General features: G+C 45.0%; 1 protein-coding gene across 2 annotated transcripts; it reads right to left on the bottom strand.

Moving 5' to 3' along the window:
* Positions 1–1,261: 1,261 nt before the first annotated feature.
* AMDHD2 (amidohydrolase domain containing 2) lies at positions 1,262–13,681 on the bottom strand. Of its 2 annotated transcripts, XM_034430292.2 has the most exons (12): positions 13,557–13,681; positions 12,449–12,564; positions 11,092–11,228; positions 9,653–9,792; positions 8,191–8,245; positions 7,042–7,254; positions 5,458–5,546; positions 5,077–5,221; positions 4,198–4,305; positions 3,939–4,007; positions 2,737–2,838; positions 1,262–2,149 (listed from the first exon to the last, which is right to left on the bottom strand). In XM_034430292.2, exons 2-12 carry the CDS (start codon positions 12,538–12,540, stop codon positions 2,061–2,063), a joined length of 1,239 nt encoding a protein of 412 aa, XP_034286183.1. In that variant the 5' UTR covers positions 12,541–12,564; positions 13,557–13,681; the 3' UTR covers positions 1,262–2,060. The 2 variants fall into 2 exon arrangements, with proteins under 2 accessions (XP_034286183.1, XP_087734503.1); XM_087878377.1 differs by lacking the exon at positions 2,737–2,838.
* Between the last annotated feature and the right edge of the window lie 4,675 nt (positions 13,682–18,356).

Here is an 18,356-nt window from a genome sequence, read left to right as displayed (position 1 = left end):
GTTGGTTCTTGCATGCCAGTGATTTTTTCTTTATACTTGTGAAAGGGTAGATTTTTGCATTCACTTCTGTCATAAATGATCCAATGGGGGATTTTTTTCTCTAATGTTGGGAAAGGTGGAAGGAAAGAGGAGAGGATCAGCAGCAAGGGGGATGCACTCAGTTACAGTAGGGATTAGGCATTGTTGGAAGATATGAAGGGACCAGGTTAGATACTGATCATCCTGTAGAAAATCTACCTACGTGGTCGCTAGGAGTTAAAAATTACTTGATGGCACTAATTGATCAATGAATCAATATCATCCCAGCAAATAGATTTGATGAAAGTGAACATTCATCTACCACAATCTCCCTCTGCTGGAGGAAACAACACATTGGTTGTGGACTGAACATTTTATTCCCCTTTATAAAAGTTATGCTTTTAAGAAACATTTCCAACATAAAAGAATCAGATAAAATTGGTACTTCGCTGGAATTGCAATGGCTGAAAATTTAAATTCACAGCATGTCAAAAAAGAAGAAAAAAACATGTCATGCCATGAAGCCAAAGATTCCATTTTGTAAATGGAACAGCACTGAATATGTCCTCCTTTGCCAAAAATGGGTTGGACCACATCTCCCATCATTCCCAGCCAATGGTGCTATTGAGCGATCATGGGTGCTGTGATCCATCGACTTGCAGGAGAATGAAATAAACATTGTCCTACGGTTGGGTAGGTAATATATAGAAAACCATGTTCTGTATCTTTAACTGCTACAAGATGACTAATTGGCTGTGCTAAGCAGACATAAAAGAAGGCAGGAAGTTCATTCACTTCTGCTCCTATTAGAAGGTTGAACTGCTGAAAGGAACTGTGTCTGTGTTACTGAAGAGAACTGGAATTGTAAGCAAACTATGTTTTTGTGTTGAACCGTGATTATTTGAAGAAGTGTTATCTTTATTTTGAGAAGCCAAGTTTGTTTGTTTTATTACAAGTAAAGACTGTTTATTTTTCTTTTAAATGTTCAGAGTCTGTGAGTATCTGTGTGTTTTGCTAAGCAACGTATCTATTCGCTGTCTGGTCCGTTGCACCACTCTGCAGAGGGCAGTTTTACCCTCAACAGGCATCCATATGTTTGGCTCAATGTGCAGTGTTAAGCATGGCTGGTGTGTTCATAGCCAGGCATATTGTGAGAACCAAGGTCATTTGCTGATAGAATCTTCCTTCTCCAAATACTGCATCTAGTCGCCCCAACTTTACCCCAAATTAAAGGATTACAGGGTTGTTGTACAAAGGGAGTTTTTAATGTATATATTCTGTACATTATTCTTTCGGGTGGAATATGGGAGGCTTTTAAAAATATTGAATTTATTTTAGGATGTTCATTAATTTGTCTGGAAATAAGGTCTCCTGCTTGAGCAAAAGGTTGGACTAAAAGTACTCTAAAGTCCCTTCCAACTCTGTTACTCTGTATTCTCAACCTTTCCAGCTCAAAATGAAATAAAACCATACTACAGATTTCAACAATTGTGGTCAGAAAGGCTCCCTGGCTATCAAACGAATGATTTTTGCAGGATGCACATTTTGCCTTGGGGTTTAATGTCACCCCGGATTTTCAGCTCAGCTGCTTAGACAAATCCAGTCAGCTGTAACAATGCTGTGTAGAGTTGGCTTTAAATGGGATCAAAGCAGATGACCCCTTCCCAAAGCATCATCTTAATAATAAAGAGGTTGCGCTGAAAGACAAAGAATGAGGCACTCTGGGGAAAAAATGGCTGCTGTTCCCCAATAGCAGTAAGTCTCTTGATGAACAGTGAGAAAAGTCCCTGCTAAGCTCCGGAAGGAGTCCAACCTCATGCCTGTGGGACAGCTACCTGGATCAAGTTGAGAAGAAAAGTTCTACTATCCTCCATAGGAAGGAGGGCAGCCGATGCTACAGTTTGAGCAGGACTTTTCGAAGAGAGTCTGTGGAGAAAAATGAGGCAAACCAGAAAGCTTTAGGGGAAAATGGAGTTGTGGGCCACTCTGAGTCCCCCCTCTGCCTTCAGTCCGAAGCGCTGCCCATCCAGCTCTGCACAACTTCAGATGATGAAGTTGCTTTGTCTCCAGACCTCTTCGCCGGCAATATAAGTGGCTCGTACATGGAGTCTCTCATCCAGTAGCACAAAATCTGTAGGAAAGAGAAAATGATGCCTCTCACCCCAAGCCTGGTTGATAGGAATTTTGAGGAGTTGGTATCCGACTCATTCAGGCGCTACAATATACTTCTTCATTCACCAGAGAAGGATGAGGCAGATGGGCCTCTCCAAGGAGAGAATTCCATGAGTACCACAGGCAGGAAGGTTGCAATCTTTGCAACACCTTACATCTAAAACAGGGGTCTCCAAACTTGGCATCTTTAAGACTTGTGGACTTCAACTCCCAGAATTCCTCAGCCAGCCATACTGGCTAGGGGATTCTGGGAATTGAAGTCCATCAGTCTTAAAGATGCCAAATTTGAAGACCCCTGATCTAAAGAGTGGAAGATAGAAGATAAGAGGTTCGTGGTTTGGATTCCCACCATCCAGAACCTCTGAAGTAATGGTGAAGGTGTTGCTGGGCCAGGATCAAAGAGAATGAGATCCAATCAGATTCTCTGGGAGACTTTAGCCCATCCTCTTATTTTCAGCTCAGCCTATCTGACAGGATTCTCAATGGATTCCATGTTGAGCTGGAGACAGTGCGATCCGAATTCAATCCTTATCAGAGCAATACTACCTGCGTCGGTATCGTAATCCAAGGTTCCCTTTTGATCCTCAATATTTAACAGCTGAGCAGGATGGAGAGAGGCAGCCTCCAGGGCTATTTCTAATGAACAGGCTGCAAAATAGAAATGGGGGTTGCTTTTTAGTTAGAATCCACAATGGCAAAAGGTTCTTCGCTTGGGAGAATGAAACCCTTCATTCTATGCCACTTCTGAGAAGAATCTGGGATTGACTGTGTCTCTACGCCAGTGTTTCTATCAGAGTATGTTCATAGACTGGAATAGGCAATCAGCCAATGAGGACTGTTTGGTAACTGAAACATAGTATTTGTTGTATGGGGCCATAAGAGACAGTTTGGAGCCTGGGCGTGGCTTAACTGTTCTGTATATAAACTTGGAAGGGACGCGGTGGCTCAGTGGCTAAAACGCTGAGCTTGTCGATTGAAAGGTCGGCAGTTCAGCCGTTCAAATCCCTAGTGCCGCATAAGGGGATGAGTTTCCATTACTTGTCCCAGCTTCTGCCAACCTAGCAGTTCGAAAGCACATAAAAAATGCAAGTAGAAAAATAGGGACCACCTTTGGTGGGAAGGTAACAGCGTTCCGTGAGCCTTTGGCGTTTAGTCACGCCAGCCACATGACCACAGAGACATCTTCGGACAGCGCTGGCTCTTTGGCTTTGAAACGGAGATGAGCACTGCCCCCTAGAGTCGGGAACGACTAGCACGTATGTGCGAAGGGAACCTTTACCTTTACCTTTATATAAGCTTGAGGGCACTAGCTTCTCTCTCCTCCGTTTTGCCTTCTCCATTTTTTGCTTCCATTTTGTGTTTTGTTTGTACTGTGCTATGTCTCTTCTCTACAACGTGGAAAAACCTACAAGCGAATTGTATGCCCTATGCGTTGGTATTGTATATAAAGAAGTTTCTTATATGTAAATTGAATTCTGCTTAATAGGCTGCTTGTGTGTGTGCTGCAACGAACTCTTGACAGTTTCTCAACTACGAGAATTTGAAAACGTGTGGACTTCAACCCCAGAATTCCCCAGCCAGGGAATTCTCGTGTGGGAATTAAACCTTCACTTATGGACCTCATCTTTCGCACCTGACACAGAGTCATTGCGAGGGTCACCCTTGGAGGGATTACAAATAAATCCTCAACAGATCTGGCTCCCTGGGAGATGGTAACCCTGTGTCGTAGTAAGCCAGACTCTACTTACCAGTGGCATCCATGAAATGTCTGATACAGGTGTCCATGGTGGAGATGCTTCCACTCAGTGTTTTGGTACCTGGAAAGAGGCGGAGGAAGAGAAAGATGATCAACCTTATATCTAAAGATAGATGGATAGGGGATGATGGGAACTGTAGTCCTTCTCACAGGTTTGCAGAGACCTTTTGGGTCTTGGAGAAGAACTTAGGGAAAAACCAGCCCACCTGTTTGAGTGGCTAATTGAGATTTCAACCTAGGAGTGCCCTTACCTGCAATGTAGGTATTTCCACCTTCTACCTCTACCACCAGCTGGCCCAGAGTGTGTCTGCCAGGGGGAAGTCCCATTGCTGGGATGGCATCTGTCACCAGGATCAGACCTAAGGAGGGATAAGTTGAGCCTGTACATTCCACCTGAAAATAACTTCAGTGTTGTACCAAGCCAACGTATGGTTAGTTACCATATTTTTCAGAGTATAAGACGCACTTTTTTCCCCTCTTAAGAGTCTGAAAATTTGGGTGCATCTTATACTCCAAATGTAGCTTTTCCGAAGCTTTTTTTCAGCCCTAATGAGGCGCTAGTGAGTGAAGCAATCTCCGCTTCCCTGTTTTGCCTGCTCCCTCCGAATCTCAGCTGTGAAGCTTTTTTTGCGTTGTCTACTCCCTCTGATCCTGCTTTTCTCATTGCTTCTCTCTCCAAAGATCAGTTGTGCTTTAGAAGCTGTTTTTTAATCCTCAAGCAGGGGATACCAGCAAATTAATGTGCTGAAGCTGACCAGACTAAGGACGCTAGCCAGATGAATACCTGGTAGGCAAATTTTTTTCCCCCCTATTTTCCTCCCAAAAAACTAAGCTGCGTCTTATACTCCAGTGCGTCTTATACTCCGAAAAATACAGTAGGTTTTCAGGTACCCTAATGAAGGGAAAAAGCAGCCATTTGCTGCTTATGTAGGATAAACATGGTCACAGAAGTGTCTTCAAACCAACATTAAAACAAACCATGATTTACTTTGAGAACTGAATTGTATTCTCTCTTTGATGTTCTCCATCTTTAGATCAAAGCCCTCCCAATATCCACAGACAATATTGGGCCAAACTAACTTTAAAAAAAAAATGCCCCTTCTCATCTCAGGTGAATTGTGGAGACAGACCTTGAGGATGGGCCCGATGTGCGATTCTCAGAGCAGCAGGATTCGTGTGGATCCCATCTGAGATCATGCCGTAAAACACTTGCTGACCAGGAGGAATCTTGTCACTTGTGAGAAGTCCCACAATCCCGGGGTCTCGGTGGTGGAACTGCACAAAAAAATGTTAGGACACAAGACATGGATTAGGAACCAGGACTACAGAAACCACTCTTCCATTTCTTGGCTGGACCAGACAATCTGAGAGGTCTTCTTAAGAGGAGGACCCACAATTCCATGCAATAGTGGGGTTTTCCAAACCCCAGGGGTTAATTCACTGAAAAAAAGTAACTTACAACCAGTTTGGTTAAGATGCTAGAAGTGGAAACTTGCCTAGGTACTACTCACAGGTAACATGGCGTTGAAGAGGTGAGTAATGAAGGTAGCTCCCTGACCAACAGCCTCCTCAGCCTGAGATAGATTAGCCACAGAGTGACCTAGAAAAAAGAAATGGAGAGAACTCTATGTTCCCGTCAAGGTTCCAATTAATGCATCCCCTTCAATAAGAACTCCGAGAGCAGGCATATTCCTCAAAAAACATTTTATTGGGACATATCCAATTGGCACAGACTGGGCAGAAAACCGGCTCTAAGTTCCCGCCGATTTTACACGCAATTGAAAGTAAAAATTTGTCCCCACCCCACCAAGAGTCGCCAGTCACATGGTTCAATCATCATGTAGTCAGGGGTGGGCTTCAAAAATTTTAGCAAGGGGTTCTCTGCCCAGTTGCTGGGTGGGTGTGGCCATGGTGGGCGTGGCCTAGTCAGCCTCCTGCACCATGGTGGGGGGGGGAGAGGGAGGTGTTTCCTCAATCTCCGGGAAGGTGAAAACAGCCTCCCCAGGCTCCGGAGGCCCTCTGGAGCCTTCCCAAACTTCCGGTAGGCCTGTTTTTTGCCCTCCCCAAGCCTTCTGCTGACTGCCGGCTGACTGCAATTTGGCAGTTCGAATCTCACCACGCTCAAGGTTGACTCAGCTTCCGAGGTGGGTAAAATGAAGACCCAGATTGTTGGGGGCAAGAGGCTGACTCTGTAAACTGCTTAGAGAGGGCTGTAAAGCACTGTGAAGCAGTATATAAGTCTAAGTGCTATTGCTATTGTCCTTCTTTCCTTCCTTCCTTGCTTCCTACCTACCTACCTACCTACCTGACCTCTGCCCACTGCCAGCAGTTCGATCCTGACTGGTCAAGGTTGACTCAGCCTTCTATCCTTCCGAGGTTGGTAAAATGAGGACCCAGATTGTTGGGAGCAATATGCTAACTTTGTAAACCGCTTAGAGAGGGCTGTAAAGCAGTGTGAAGCGGTATATAAGTCTAAGTGCTATTGCTATTGTCCGTCCTTCCTTCCTTCCTTCCTTCCTTCCTTCCTTCCTTCCTTCCTTCCTTCCTTCCTTCCTTCCTTCCCTCCCTCCCTCCCTCCCTCCCTCCCTCCCTCCCAGTGGTTAGAATGCAGTATTGCAGGCTAACTCTGCCGATTGCCAGCAGTTCAATCCTGACTGGCTCAAAGTTGACTCAGCCTTCCATCCTTCTGAGGTAGCTAAAATGAGGACCCAGATTGTTGGGGGCAAGAGGCTGACTCCGTAAACTGCTTAGAGAGGGCTGTAAAAGCACTGTGAAGCGGTATATAAGTCTAAGTGCTATTGCTATATTCATGATGACATCATTTTGAAAATGCAGCAGCTTCTATCCTGATGCAGGTGTTCAACTGTACACTACGCTAGTGTGACAATATCATTGTGCCTACATTCAGAATGAAGAAATAAACGGAGGTCTTCTATAGTCCAACCCCCCCTGCTGAAGGAGGAGACCCGCTCATCATCTTCATGACCTGGAGATTTGCTGCAAATGCCTTTTGCTTCCCATGCTATGGTGTCCGAAACAAACTGGACGTCTGCATCCTAAATCTCAATCCTTCAGCATCCAAGGACGACGTTTACCCAGTGATACGCAGATGCCTCTCTTGGTCAGCTCCCGGATCACTTCACTGCTGCGTTTCATCTCAGGGGCTAAGGTGACAATCCGGACACAATCCAGGCTCCCATACATGGCGAGCAAATCCTGAAAGGCTCCTGACTCAAAAGTGCGGAGGTAATTTTCTGGGTGAGCCCCCTTCTTCTCTTTGCTGATGAATGGACCCTCCAGATGAATTCCTGCCGAAGAGGAAAAAAACAAAACAAAAAGACACTCTGGAATAAGATGAGGCAAGCTTGTCTGGACCCCTGAAGATTATAATATGGGTGCTACGACAAACTCCAACTGAAGTGAAGATCTGTAGCAAATTTCCAAAACTCCAAGCCGTTAGCCGTGATGATCTAGAGCAGTGATGGCTAAGGTTTTTGCCGTTGCGTGCCAAAAGCGGGAGGGAGCGTGAGGGGGTCGCGTGCGCGTGTGCCCACACCCATAATTTGATGCCCCCCCGCACATGTGTGCGTGACCCCCCCCTCCCGTGCTCCCCCGTGCATGACTCCCTGCACCCTGTTTTGGGCCTAGCAGGCCCATCTGAAGCCTCCAGAGGCCAGAAACGGCCCGTTTGGACAATTTTTTGCCCTCCTCAGGCTCCAGAGGCTTTCCTGGAGCCTGGGGAGGGCAAAAACGGCTTCCCCCACTCCCTCAGAGGCCCTCCAGAGGCCGGAAATGGCCCATTTCCAGACTTGTGGTGGGCCCAATAGGCCTGTTTTTCACCTTCCTCAGGCTCCAGAGGCTTTCTTGGAGCCTGGGGAGGGCGAAAACGGCCTTCCCCACCCCTCCAGTGGCTGAAAACGCTCCGCTTGAGCCCTGTACTTACCTGGCATCCAAAACGGGCTGCATAGAGACTCCTGGGAAGGGAGGGGCGGTGTGGGTGGGGCCAGCTGGCTGGTGCACACATGTGTGCTGGAGCTGAGCTACGGCAATGGCTCATGTGCCCGTAGATATGGCTCCGCGTGCCACCTGTGGCATGCGTGCCATAGGTTCGCCATGACAGATCTAGAGTTCTTGAAGGCGTTGACCCTCAGAAAGGCACCAGATCAGAAAAAGGTACAAAAGTTCTTTATCTTTCTTACCCCATCGAAAGACACAACTATTAACGATGAATGATTCTTATTCACCTAGGACACCAGCTCCGTGAGGCCCTCCGTTTTGTACACGGATCTGAGGTAGAACCTAGCAGGAGAGAAGACAATGGGACCATTGTTGCTGAATCACACGTGTGGGCATCTACCTATAAAATGTAGTCTTCTTTCTTTGATCAATTCACTTATTCCCCAACACAGTATTATAAAACTAGATCAAAAAGAACCAGTGGGAGACATGGAGTAGATCCCTCTTGACTCCCCTAAGAAAAGAAAGGGGACAGGATAAAAGAAAAGTGGGGAAAGCTGAGTCAGAATTAACCAGGATTAATCCGGGGTGTAGATAACACTAAAAAAAAAACCAAGTTCTATTGTGGTATAGGATGTTGTATGAATCAAGTCCATAGTCATCTTACTAAACTTAGAACTCTGATTATTTCGGTAATCAATTCTATTCTACTTGGCTCATAGAGGCTTATTTCTGCAACCCCAAAAAAACCACAGAAACCTAACCGGTTCTAATAGGTTGTCCATATGCAATTAAGGCACTAATATATAATATATAATAGGGGTTGGAAGGGACCTTGGAGGTCTTCTAGTCCAACCCCGCTTAGGCAGGAAACCCTACACCACTTCAGACAAATGGTTATCCAACATCTTCTTAAAAACTTCCAGTGTTGGAGCATTCACAACTTCTGGAGGCAAGTTGTTCCACTGATTCATTGTTCCAACTGTCAGGAAATTTCTCCTTGGTTCTAAGTTGCTTCTCTCCTTGATTAGTTTCCATCCATTGCTTCTTGTCCTGCCTTCAGGTGCTTTGGAGAATAGCTTGACTGCCTCTTCTTTGTGGCAGCCCCTGAGATATTGGAGAACTGTATCATGTCTCCCCTAGTCCTTCTTCTCATTAAACTAGACATACCCAGTTCCTGCAACCGTTCTTCATATGTTTTAGCCTCCAGTCCCCTAATCCTCTTTCTTGCTCTTCCCTGCACTCTTTCTAAAGTCTCAACATCTTTTTTACATCGTGGTGACCAAAATTGAATGCAGTATTTCCAAGTGTGGCCTTACCAAGGCGTTATAAAGTGGTATTAACACTTCACGTGATCTTGATTCTATCCCTCTGTTTATGCAGCCTAGAACTGTGTTGGCTTTTTTGGAAGCTGCTGCACACGGCTGGCTCATATCTAAATGGTTGTCCACTAGGACTCCTAAGAATGATCTGGTTCAGTGACTGGACTTACATCCCATAAAGCCATTGCTTGCTTGATCTGGATTTACTGCCTAATCTAAAATTAATACTTTACTAGACAAAGTTAGACCTCAACTTTTCTCCAGGTGCTCAATGCGTTGCCCAAAGCGCTTGTTCTGTTTTTCTCCCAACTAGTTAATTCCATGCAGCAACCTAAACCATCAACCTTGGTTGACAAACTATAGAGGCCAGGTTTACACAATTCCCTCAAAACAAAACAATCCACGTTACAGCTTTGGATCTCCTCACCTTGTGATAGACCGAGGATGGTGAGGTCACCATCGTCGGGCAAAATGAAGTCACTCCGTTGGACAGTATTTTCTGGCCAACCAGCGAAATTCCTGCTTGCGCATCATCCGTAGCCAGGGAAAAATCTACTCCGAAACCTCCTGAGAAGATGGAAGGAGATGCCCAACCTTGTTATTTAGGTTGTCCAGTGACTTGCCTCTGGTGCAAATCATATTTATGCACCTGGATAATATACTCTACAGATGGTGGGATTAATTTATCTCTGGCTTCCCAATGGCAAGCCATCTTTAGAAATGTACCGTATTTTTTGGAGTATAAGACTCACTTTTTCCCCCCTAAGAGGCTGAGAATTTGGGTGCCTCTTATACTCCAAATGTAGCGAAAAACGCAAGGCACGGAGGCGCCAATGGTCTGTGGCAATCCCTGCAGCCTGAAACAGCTGATTGGGGGTATTCGGGAGGCTGATCCACCCGCCAGTCAGCTTGTGCTGAATCAGGCTGCAATAATGTGCTGAAGCTGACCTGGCTGTTTGCTATTTGCTGCAAGGACTGTCAGAGTTTGCAGCAGCAATCACATCCAGAAAGCACACACAAGTAACTGATTCAGCAGGATTCAGTAACTTCTCTTTATATATAATATAAAGTAAATATACAATACCAAAGGCAGGTTTTCCAACACAAGCAAAAACACAAGCAGAGGAGAGGAGTTTCAGTTTAAGTTTCAGAGATCAACACAGCATGCAGCTTTAGAATAGTTTAGCTAAGCCATGCCCAGGTTCCTTGCTGTCTCCTTCCTTGTTGCTCACAGCAAATACTGTATCAGTTTCCAAACAGCCCTCAACTCTCTCTCACACTGGACACTAGCCAGATGAATACCGATGGATGCTGGTAGGCAGAGGCAGAATTTTTTTTTTTTATTTTCCTCCCCCAAAACTAAGGTGCGTCTTATACTCCTGAGTGTCTTATTGGTTTTAGGGGTGGGGAATTTTTGGGGTGTGTGTCTGGGGATTGTCATGTGAGTTGGGTCTGGTCTCTGGGTGTTATGTGAATTTTGTTGTATAGGTATACTGTGTATACACGTACAATGACAATAAACTTTCTTTCTTTCTTTTCTTTCTTTCTTTTTTCTTTCCTTCCTTCCTTCCTTCCTTTCTAATTCTACTGTATAGTGCAACACTAATCCAATATCGGGTTTCCAATTCAATTGTATAGAATGCGAAGGATGTGTGTTCGCATTTTATTTTTATAGTTATAATGTACACTGAAGATGGCATTTAATTTTGTTATACGAGGTGCAATGGCAATAAAGCAAACTTAACTTAAATCTATATATTTATTTAAACTGCCTGGACTCCTGATTTCCTGTGCTTGACCATTTCTGCATCCCTTGGATTGGGGCCCTTGGTTTTCTCCTAAATAGCAGCAGTTGCAATGCCTTACCATTGATTTGTACATCAATGAAGCCCGGTGCCAGGATGCTGCCTTTACAATCCAGTTGGACATCTGCAGACTTTTTCTCATCAAAGAACACCTTCTCTGGGTTTAAGATCTTCCCGGCTCTTACCCATAGATCCTCTCTGAAAACAGACGGAGCTAGTCATCCAATTCTTAGAGATAAAAATTCCACTTGATCTCTTCTTTAGCCAATCAAACAAAGGCAGTTTTCGGCTGGAATCTTAGTTGTAGTTTATTCTGCAGTGAAGAGTTTTATTCTTCATCCAGAGAGTTTGCTAAACGATGGTTTGGTTCTATCAAGTTTTTTATTGATTGTAAGCAGGTGATGAAAGAGAGGGGTGGGGGGCAGAGGTGGGCTTCAAAATTTTTAGCAAGGGGTTCTCTGGCCGGTTGCAGGGTGGGCGTGTGGCCATGGTAGGTGTGGCCTAGTTGGCCTCCTGCACCATGGCAGGGGGGGGGAGGTGTTTACTCGAGGATCCGGGAGGGTGAAAACAGCATCCCCAGGCTCCGGTAGGCCTGTTTTTTGCCCTTCCCGAGCCTCCACACATGCCCTGCACTTACCTGCATCCAAAACGGACCGGGTGGGGACTCCTGGGAGGGGCAAGCCAGGAGTGGGATTTGGGAGGTTCTCCGAACTGCACTGAATCTTAGCTAGAGGTTCTCTCGAACCCCCAGCAGCCCACCCCTGGCTAGCGGGCACTGGCTTCTAAGGGAGCCTTCTCTTGATTCATGAGGTTGTCTGATCTCCAAGTTTTTTCCCTTTGCGGAAAGTTCTGGAGAAGATGGTTGGAGATTATTGTTGGTCAGGTGCCCCAAAACTCAATGACTGGAGTGACACACCAAAATGGTAAAAAAAAGTGTTATGGAATGTAGTTTTCCCAAACGCCATCACTCTGCTAAACAAATAATTCCCCCAACACTGTCAAACTATTTACTAAGTCTGCACTACTATTAATCTTCTCATCCTTCCTATCACCCATCTCCTCCCACTTATGACTGTGTGACTGTAACTTGTTACTGGTATCCTTACGATTTGTATTGATATTGTTTCCTGATTGCTTATTTGTACCCTATGACTATCATTAAGTGTTGTACTTTATGATTGACGAATGTATGTTTTCTTTTATGTACACTGAAAGCGTATGTACCAAGACAAATTCCTTGTGTGTCCAATCACACTTAGCCAATAAAGAATTCTATTCTATTCTATTCTATTCTATTCTATTCTATTCTATTCTATTCTATTCTATTCTATTCTATTCTATTCCCATTGGAAGCATAACATTCCATGCTTATATCTAAATCATTAGAACAAGATGGAAGCCTAGAAGAAAATCCTTACTTTTGCAAGATATGATCCTTCAAAATCCGGCAGTTGGTAAATTGGAGGATTGGCGCATCTGGCGCATCCACAGTGGATTTATGGCATGGCATCCTTCAAACCCACGTGTGAGACAACTATAAGAGCATGTAGAGAAGACGAAGGAAGCCATATTTAAGCATCTATTATATAAGCCTTGATTTGTTTAGTCACGATTTACTGAATCAGAAAACAAACTGTTGCATGGGTTAAAAGCAATACTGGAATATGATCTATTTGCATTTTATTTTACTTCTCTTTTGTGGTGGCGGCTAGGAATTGAAAATGACTGGATGGCCAATCAATCAATCAACCAACTCAATCAACCCCACCAATCAATCAATCAATCAACCATCCAACCAACCAACCAACCAAATCAATCAACCAACCAACCAACCAACCATCCAATCCAATCCATGTTCATACTTATACTTGCTACCTTGTACGTTTGACAAATAAATAAAACAAATCAATCAAATCACCCAATCAAATCACCCAATCATCAATCAACCCACCATCCAATCCAATCCATGTTCATACTTATACTTGCTACCTTGTACATGTTTGACAAATAAAAATAAATTCAATCAACCAATCAAATCAATCAAATCAACCAATCAATCAACCCACCATCCAATCCAATCCTGTTTATGTTCATACTTATACTTGCTACCTTGTACATGTTTGACAAACAAAATAAATCAATCAAATAAATCAAATCAACCAATCAAGTCAACCAACCAATCTATCAATCAATCCACCAATCGCCCTTGGCCATTTTTAAACCGATCTGCCCGCCTTTCCTTTGGGCAGCCCGCCGCGATCGCTTCTTCCTCCTCAACTCCCGAGCAAGCAGCGATCCACCCAACGGCCCCTCTGGGATCCAGTCTCGGGGAGGGAGGGAGGGGGGCACTGAAATCGCCTGTCCATCATTGCAGAGGGAGGCGCCCTCCTCCCACGCCCCGGTCCCCAAAGCCAGCCGGGGAGGCAAGGAAGTCTTCTCCGGAGGGAAGCGAAGAGCCACCGGCCGCTGCCCCCCTCCGACCCCCGACCAGAAGCGCGGAGGAGCAGCTACCCCAGCCGGGCTTACCCGAGTCCCACCGAGCCTTTTTCCAGCCCGCTGACAACTTCTCTCCTTCGGGGCTGGCTGCCTGCAAGTTCTCCCTATCCCGGTCACGTGACCGCACGCCCCACGTCAGCTGACGGGGAAGGAGGGTGGGGGCCACCCGCTCTCTCCCCCTCGGAGGGGGTGGTCACGTGAGCGGCGGCGAGGAACCGCCATGATGGGAAGGGAAAGGGAGGAGGAGGAGGGAGGCCGGGCGGGAGCGGCTTCGTCGGACGACGCCATCTTGGTGAGGTCGTAGCGATGCGGAGCGATCTTGGGGTGGGGGGGGGGTGGACTAGAAACCCCATCATCCGGGATGGGATCGGGGGTGTGGGGGGGAGCTGAGACTGCGAAACGGTGGCTTTTCGAAGGGAATGTCTCGGGCAGATTGTAATGGTTTTTAATGATTGTGTGTGAATGTGTGTGTTTAACGGTTTTTTGGGGGGTTACAGGTAGTCCTCGACTTGCAGCTGTTCGTTTAGGGACCGTTCAAAGCAGGGTGAAAATCCAGCAGGTTCTGGAGAACCGATAGCGGAAATTTTGAGTAGTCCTGAGAACCGGCAAATACCACCTCTGGCTGGCGCCTGGAGTGGGGATGGAATGGAGATTCTGCAATATTATTCCCCTGGAGTGGGGTGGGAATGGAGATTTTGCAGTATCCTTCCCCTGGAGTGGGGTGGGAATGGGGATTCTGCAGTATCCTTCCCCTGGAGTGGGGTGGGAATGGGGATTCTGCAGTATCCTTCCCCTGGAGTGGGGTGGGAATGGGGATTCTGCAGTATCCTTCCCCTGGAGTGGGGTGGGAATGGGGATTTTGCAATATCCTTCCCCTGGAGTGGGGATGGAATGGAGATTCTGCAGTATTATTCCCCTGGAGTGGGGTGGGAATGGAGATTTTGCAGTATCCTTCCCCTGCCACACCCACCAAGCCACGCCCATAGAACCGGTAGTAAAAAAAAAAAAAGATTTCACCACTGGTTCAAAGTTGCAATGGCACAGAAAAAAAGCGACAAAGGATCATTTCTCATCTTTTATGACTGTTGCAGCATTCCCCCCCCCCCCCCCATGGACTTATAATCGTGATTCAGATTCAGATGCTTGTCACATTTATGACGGTTGTAGAGTCCCCGGACGGATCCTGGGTTCCCCTTTTGCGATCTGACAAGCGAAGCCAATGGGAGACCAGATTCACTGAACCACCGTGTAATTAACTTAACTGCAGTGATTCACTTAGCAACCCATGGCAAGGAAAGTTGTAAAATGGGGTTAAAATTCACTGAAGTGTCCCGCTTAGGAATGGAAATGTTGAGCTCAATTATGGTCGCAAGTTGAGGACTATCTGCATCGTGTGTTTTTTATTCAATGCTTTCCCATCATTTTTTGGGCTACTTGATTGTGTGGTTTTTGTTTCTAATATTTTTCCATTGTTTTTGTTGTACGTTTTTTATGAGTTGAGTCGTTTTGGGGTGGGTTCTTTTAAAAAATTATATATCTCCATGAACACCTAAGCAGGGCAGTTTGTGCTGGTTAGGCAATTCTGGGAGCTGAAGTCCAGAGATCTTAAAAGTTGCCATGGTTGGACGTCCCTGTCCTAGATCATGGGATAGTCCAGGAACCTGGTTAAATATGTGATGCAAACATAGCTTGTTCTATTTTATTGATGTTCAACTTTGGATGGGGACCAGGTTATATTTTAATAAAATACTCTTTAAAAAAGCTGTTTTTTGTGTGTTTTTGAGTGGGGCCCATAGGCATAATTGCTTATACTTATGGTCGTCTGCCTTCGTCCTCTCCAATCCTTGAGATGCAAGAAAAAATGGAAGAACGCTTAGGAACCTGTTCAAGGACAATGAATGTCAAAAGCTAAATACAGGCCAAAATGCTTCTGCTGTTCCTTGCATCTTGTCCCAGATGCAGCTGTCGGTCTGCAGATTTTATTGATTTATTCACATCCTTACTTAGAAATATGTACGCGTCATCCATTTCCTTCCCCAATAATACTGGGTAGTTTTAAAAGCTGCGATTTAAAAATCCATAAAGACATTTTATATAGGCATGTAAGTATCGGTTGCATTTCTATCCCTGGGCAATCAGTTGGATCTTCAGTGGCTGAAATTGTAAAAATGGTGGCAGTAAATAATTTTTTTTTAGTTCTTCCTTAACTGTATGAGGGCTTATTTTAATTTGGCATACTGTAATATGAAATTCATGGGACGCGGTGGCTCAGTGGATAAGACGCTGAGCTTGTCGATCGAAAGGTTGGCAGTTCAGCGGGCCGCGTAACGGAGTAAGCTCCCGTTCCTTGTCCCAGCTTCTGCCAACCTAGCAGTTCGAAAGCAGGTAAAAAATGCAAGTAGAAAAATAGGGACCACCTTTGGTGGGAAGAGAACAGCATTCCGTGCACCTTTGGCGTTGAGTCATGCCGGCCACATGACCACGGAGACGTCTTCGGACAGTTCTGGTTCTTCGGCTTTGAAACGGAGATGAGCATCGCCCCCTAGAATCGGGAATGACTAGCACATGTGTGTGAGGGGAACCTTTACCGTTACCGTTTAATATGAAATACATTATGCAACATGCATGTGTCGAAACAGGTTGTGTTGCTTTTACTGTCGTTCTTGTGAAGATCCTGTTAATGTGCAAGACGAATGTTTCTATCAGTTAAGAATCTATTCCTATTCCAATTAAGGTGCAGAATAGGTACTGAAAATGGTGTCTTTTTCCCTAAGTGATACTGTTTTATGCATCATATATAATGTCTTCACAGATAATACTACGCCTTAACAGACATGTTGAAACATCACACTAAATCAACATTAGTGAGATTGCAGCATTTCTTCCAACAGGAAGGATGAATTCAGCCCAAGTATTCTGGAATTGAAATGTGGACATTTATAACGCTCGGTATAAAGTGTAGCATGTTAACATGAAATTATCTCGTTTTTTGTGTTGTTTCATGGTGGCCGAGTTTAATATGTGTATGCACAACCTGGAAAACCCTAAAATGCTTTTTGAAGTATACGAGTATCCATTTCTTCCCTCCCCGTGATGGTAGAGAAAAGTAGAACAGATAATGCAGAAATAGAAAAATGATATGTGGATCAATCAATTTAGTGGCCTGAAATTAGATTTAGGTTGGGGATGGGGAGGAAAAGGAAGGAAGAGATAAGAGAGAACACAGCTCTGTGTGGGTTTTAATAACATCTTAATTTATTCTTCAGGACCATTATGTCCAATTTAATGTCAGGCAGTTCCATCACAAGACAGATTTTGTAGAGGTTTTTTTCTGAAATGAGAAAACTATGAAGCATCAAAGGCGCATAACAGAATAATACGGGCAAGAGTTTCCCACTGCAGCATTGCGTCGGTTTGAGAATGACCAGCAAAAAAACAACTGGCTCAGAGTTGCTTTGAGAAAAGCTCAAAGGCCCCCATCCTCAAAGGGTTTCCTAATCACAGACCTGCATATTAATCAAAACTTCTGACATCCTTGTGACGAAGGCAGCAAGGACAGGAGCCACTGACGGACTCGGGGAGAAGCTGCAAACTGAGCAGCATGCTAATTGGGTTTGGCAGCAATTTCCCTTCTTTCTTTTTTTTTTTCCTTTTGCTTCAGCTGAGCATTTTTGAGGGAAATGAAACCATACCAACCCATCTCCGTTTCTCTTGCAAAGCAAACAGGAAAAAAAAAATCTTCCGAATTGGTTTGTAATTTGCTTGAAAGGGTTGTTGGGATAATGACTCAGATGGTTTGCTACTGGCGAAGATTTATTATCATTACTGGCCATTTTCACAGAAAACATACTAAGCGAAAAGCAGAAAGGATGAATCTCTGCTTCGGGATTCTTAATTTTCCAAAAGCAAGAGTGCAGGATTGCTCTTCGCTTTATGCTAATACCCTCCAGCTGTTTGCAAACACATCCTTGCCTTCCTGTCTTCCTTCCGACCCAGCTGAGGACAGGCAGATCAAGAGACCATGCAAGCCAATCTCTTGGCCCAACTCCAAGTCACGAGGCCCAACGTGAATCATTGAGCAACAAGGAACAGATCTGGATGTCCACTGAAAGGACTGATGATTTTTGTTTTGTCCTATCCTCGGGGGCTTTCTCGCATTCCAGACCAAGAATGTGCATCCCAGGATGAATGAATGTCGGGAAAACACACCAAACTTGGCAAAAACCACATCAAAATAAGGAATTAGATCTAGAGGAGTGGAGCAAAAGCATGAAAGCGAGACTGACCTGTCACTTGACACACATCCTCCCAAACCTAAACTGTGCCTCTGGTAGTGGGAATGCCGAGACGTGTGTTAGAATATGTCTCTCGTTTACCTGCATAGATAAATGTTGTGAATTGCGTCCAACATGGATCTGGGAAGGATATCTCTGGGATTTAGCTCCCTCTGAAAGACGAGGCGAGTTGCTAAGAGAAAAGACTGGGTTAAGTTTCCTTCCCAAGCATTGAGGTGGCCTTGTCTATGATTTTTATTTCTTCTCTCTTGCTGCTGTTGCTTCATTCCCCTTTCTCCTTCCCTCCCCTTCTTCTCTGCAGGGCTGACTCACTCTGCAGCAAGAAACATTCTGGTGTAAAATGAAAAGTGGAAGATCCGTTCAAAGCCTCCCCCCCTCCTCCTCCTGCAGATCTCTCTGCCCCAAGCCTTCTTTTTTTTTTAATGAAAAAAAAAAAAAGAGAGAGACAGAGAGACAAAGAGTCACCGAGGTGAGATGGGCAGGACAGAAATGGGATGAAGGAATAAATAACGAGCTGCAGCCCCCCTCCCCCCCC

This window comes from Pantherophis guttatus, chromosome 14 (assembly GCF_059756535.1).
Source record: "Pantherophis guttatus breed Tessera chromosome 14, ASM5975653v1, whole genome shotgun sequence".
NCBI classification, from domain to species: domain Eukaryota; kingdom Metazoa; phylum Chordata; class Lepidosauria; order Squamata; family Colubridae; genus Pantherophis; species Pantherophis guttatus.
The sequence above is the reverse complement of the archived record's forward strand: the minus strand, read 5'-3'. Positions and strand labels throughout refer to the sequence as shown.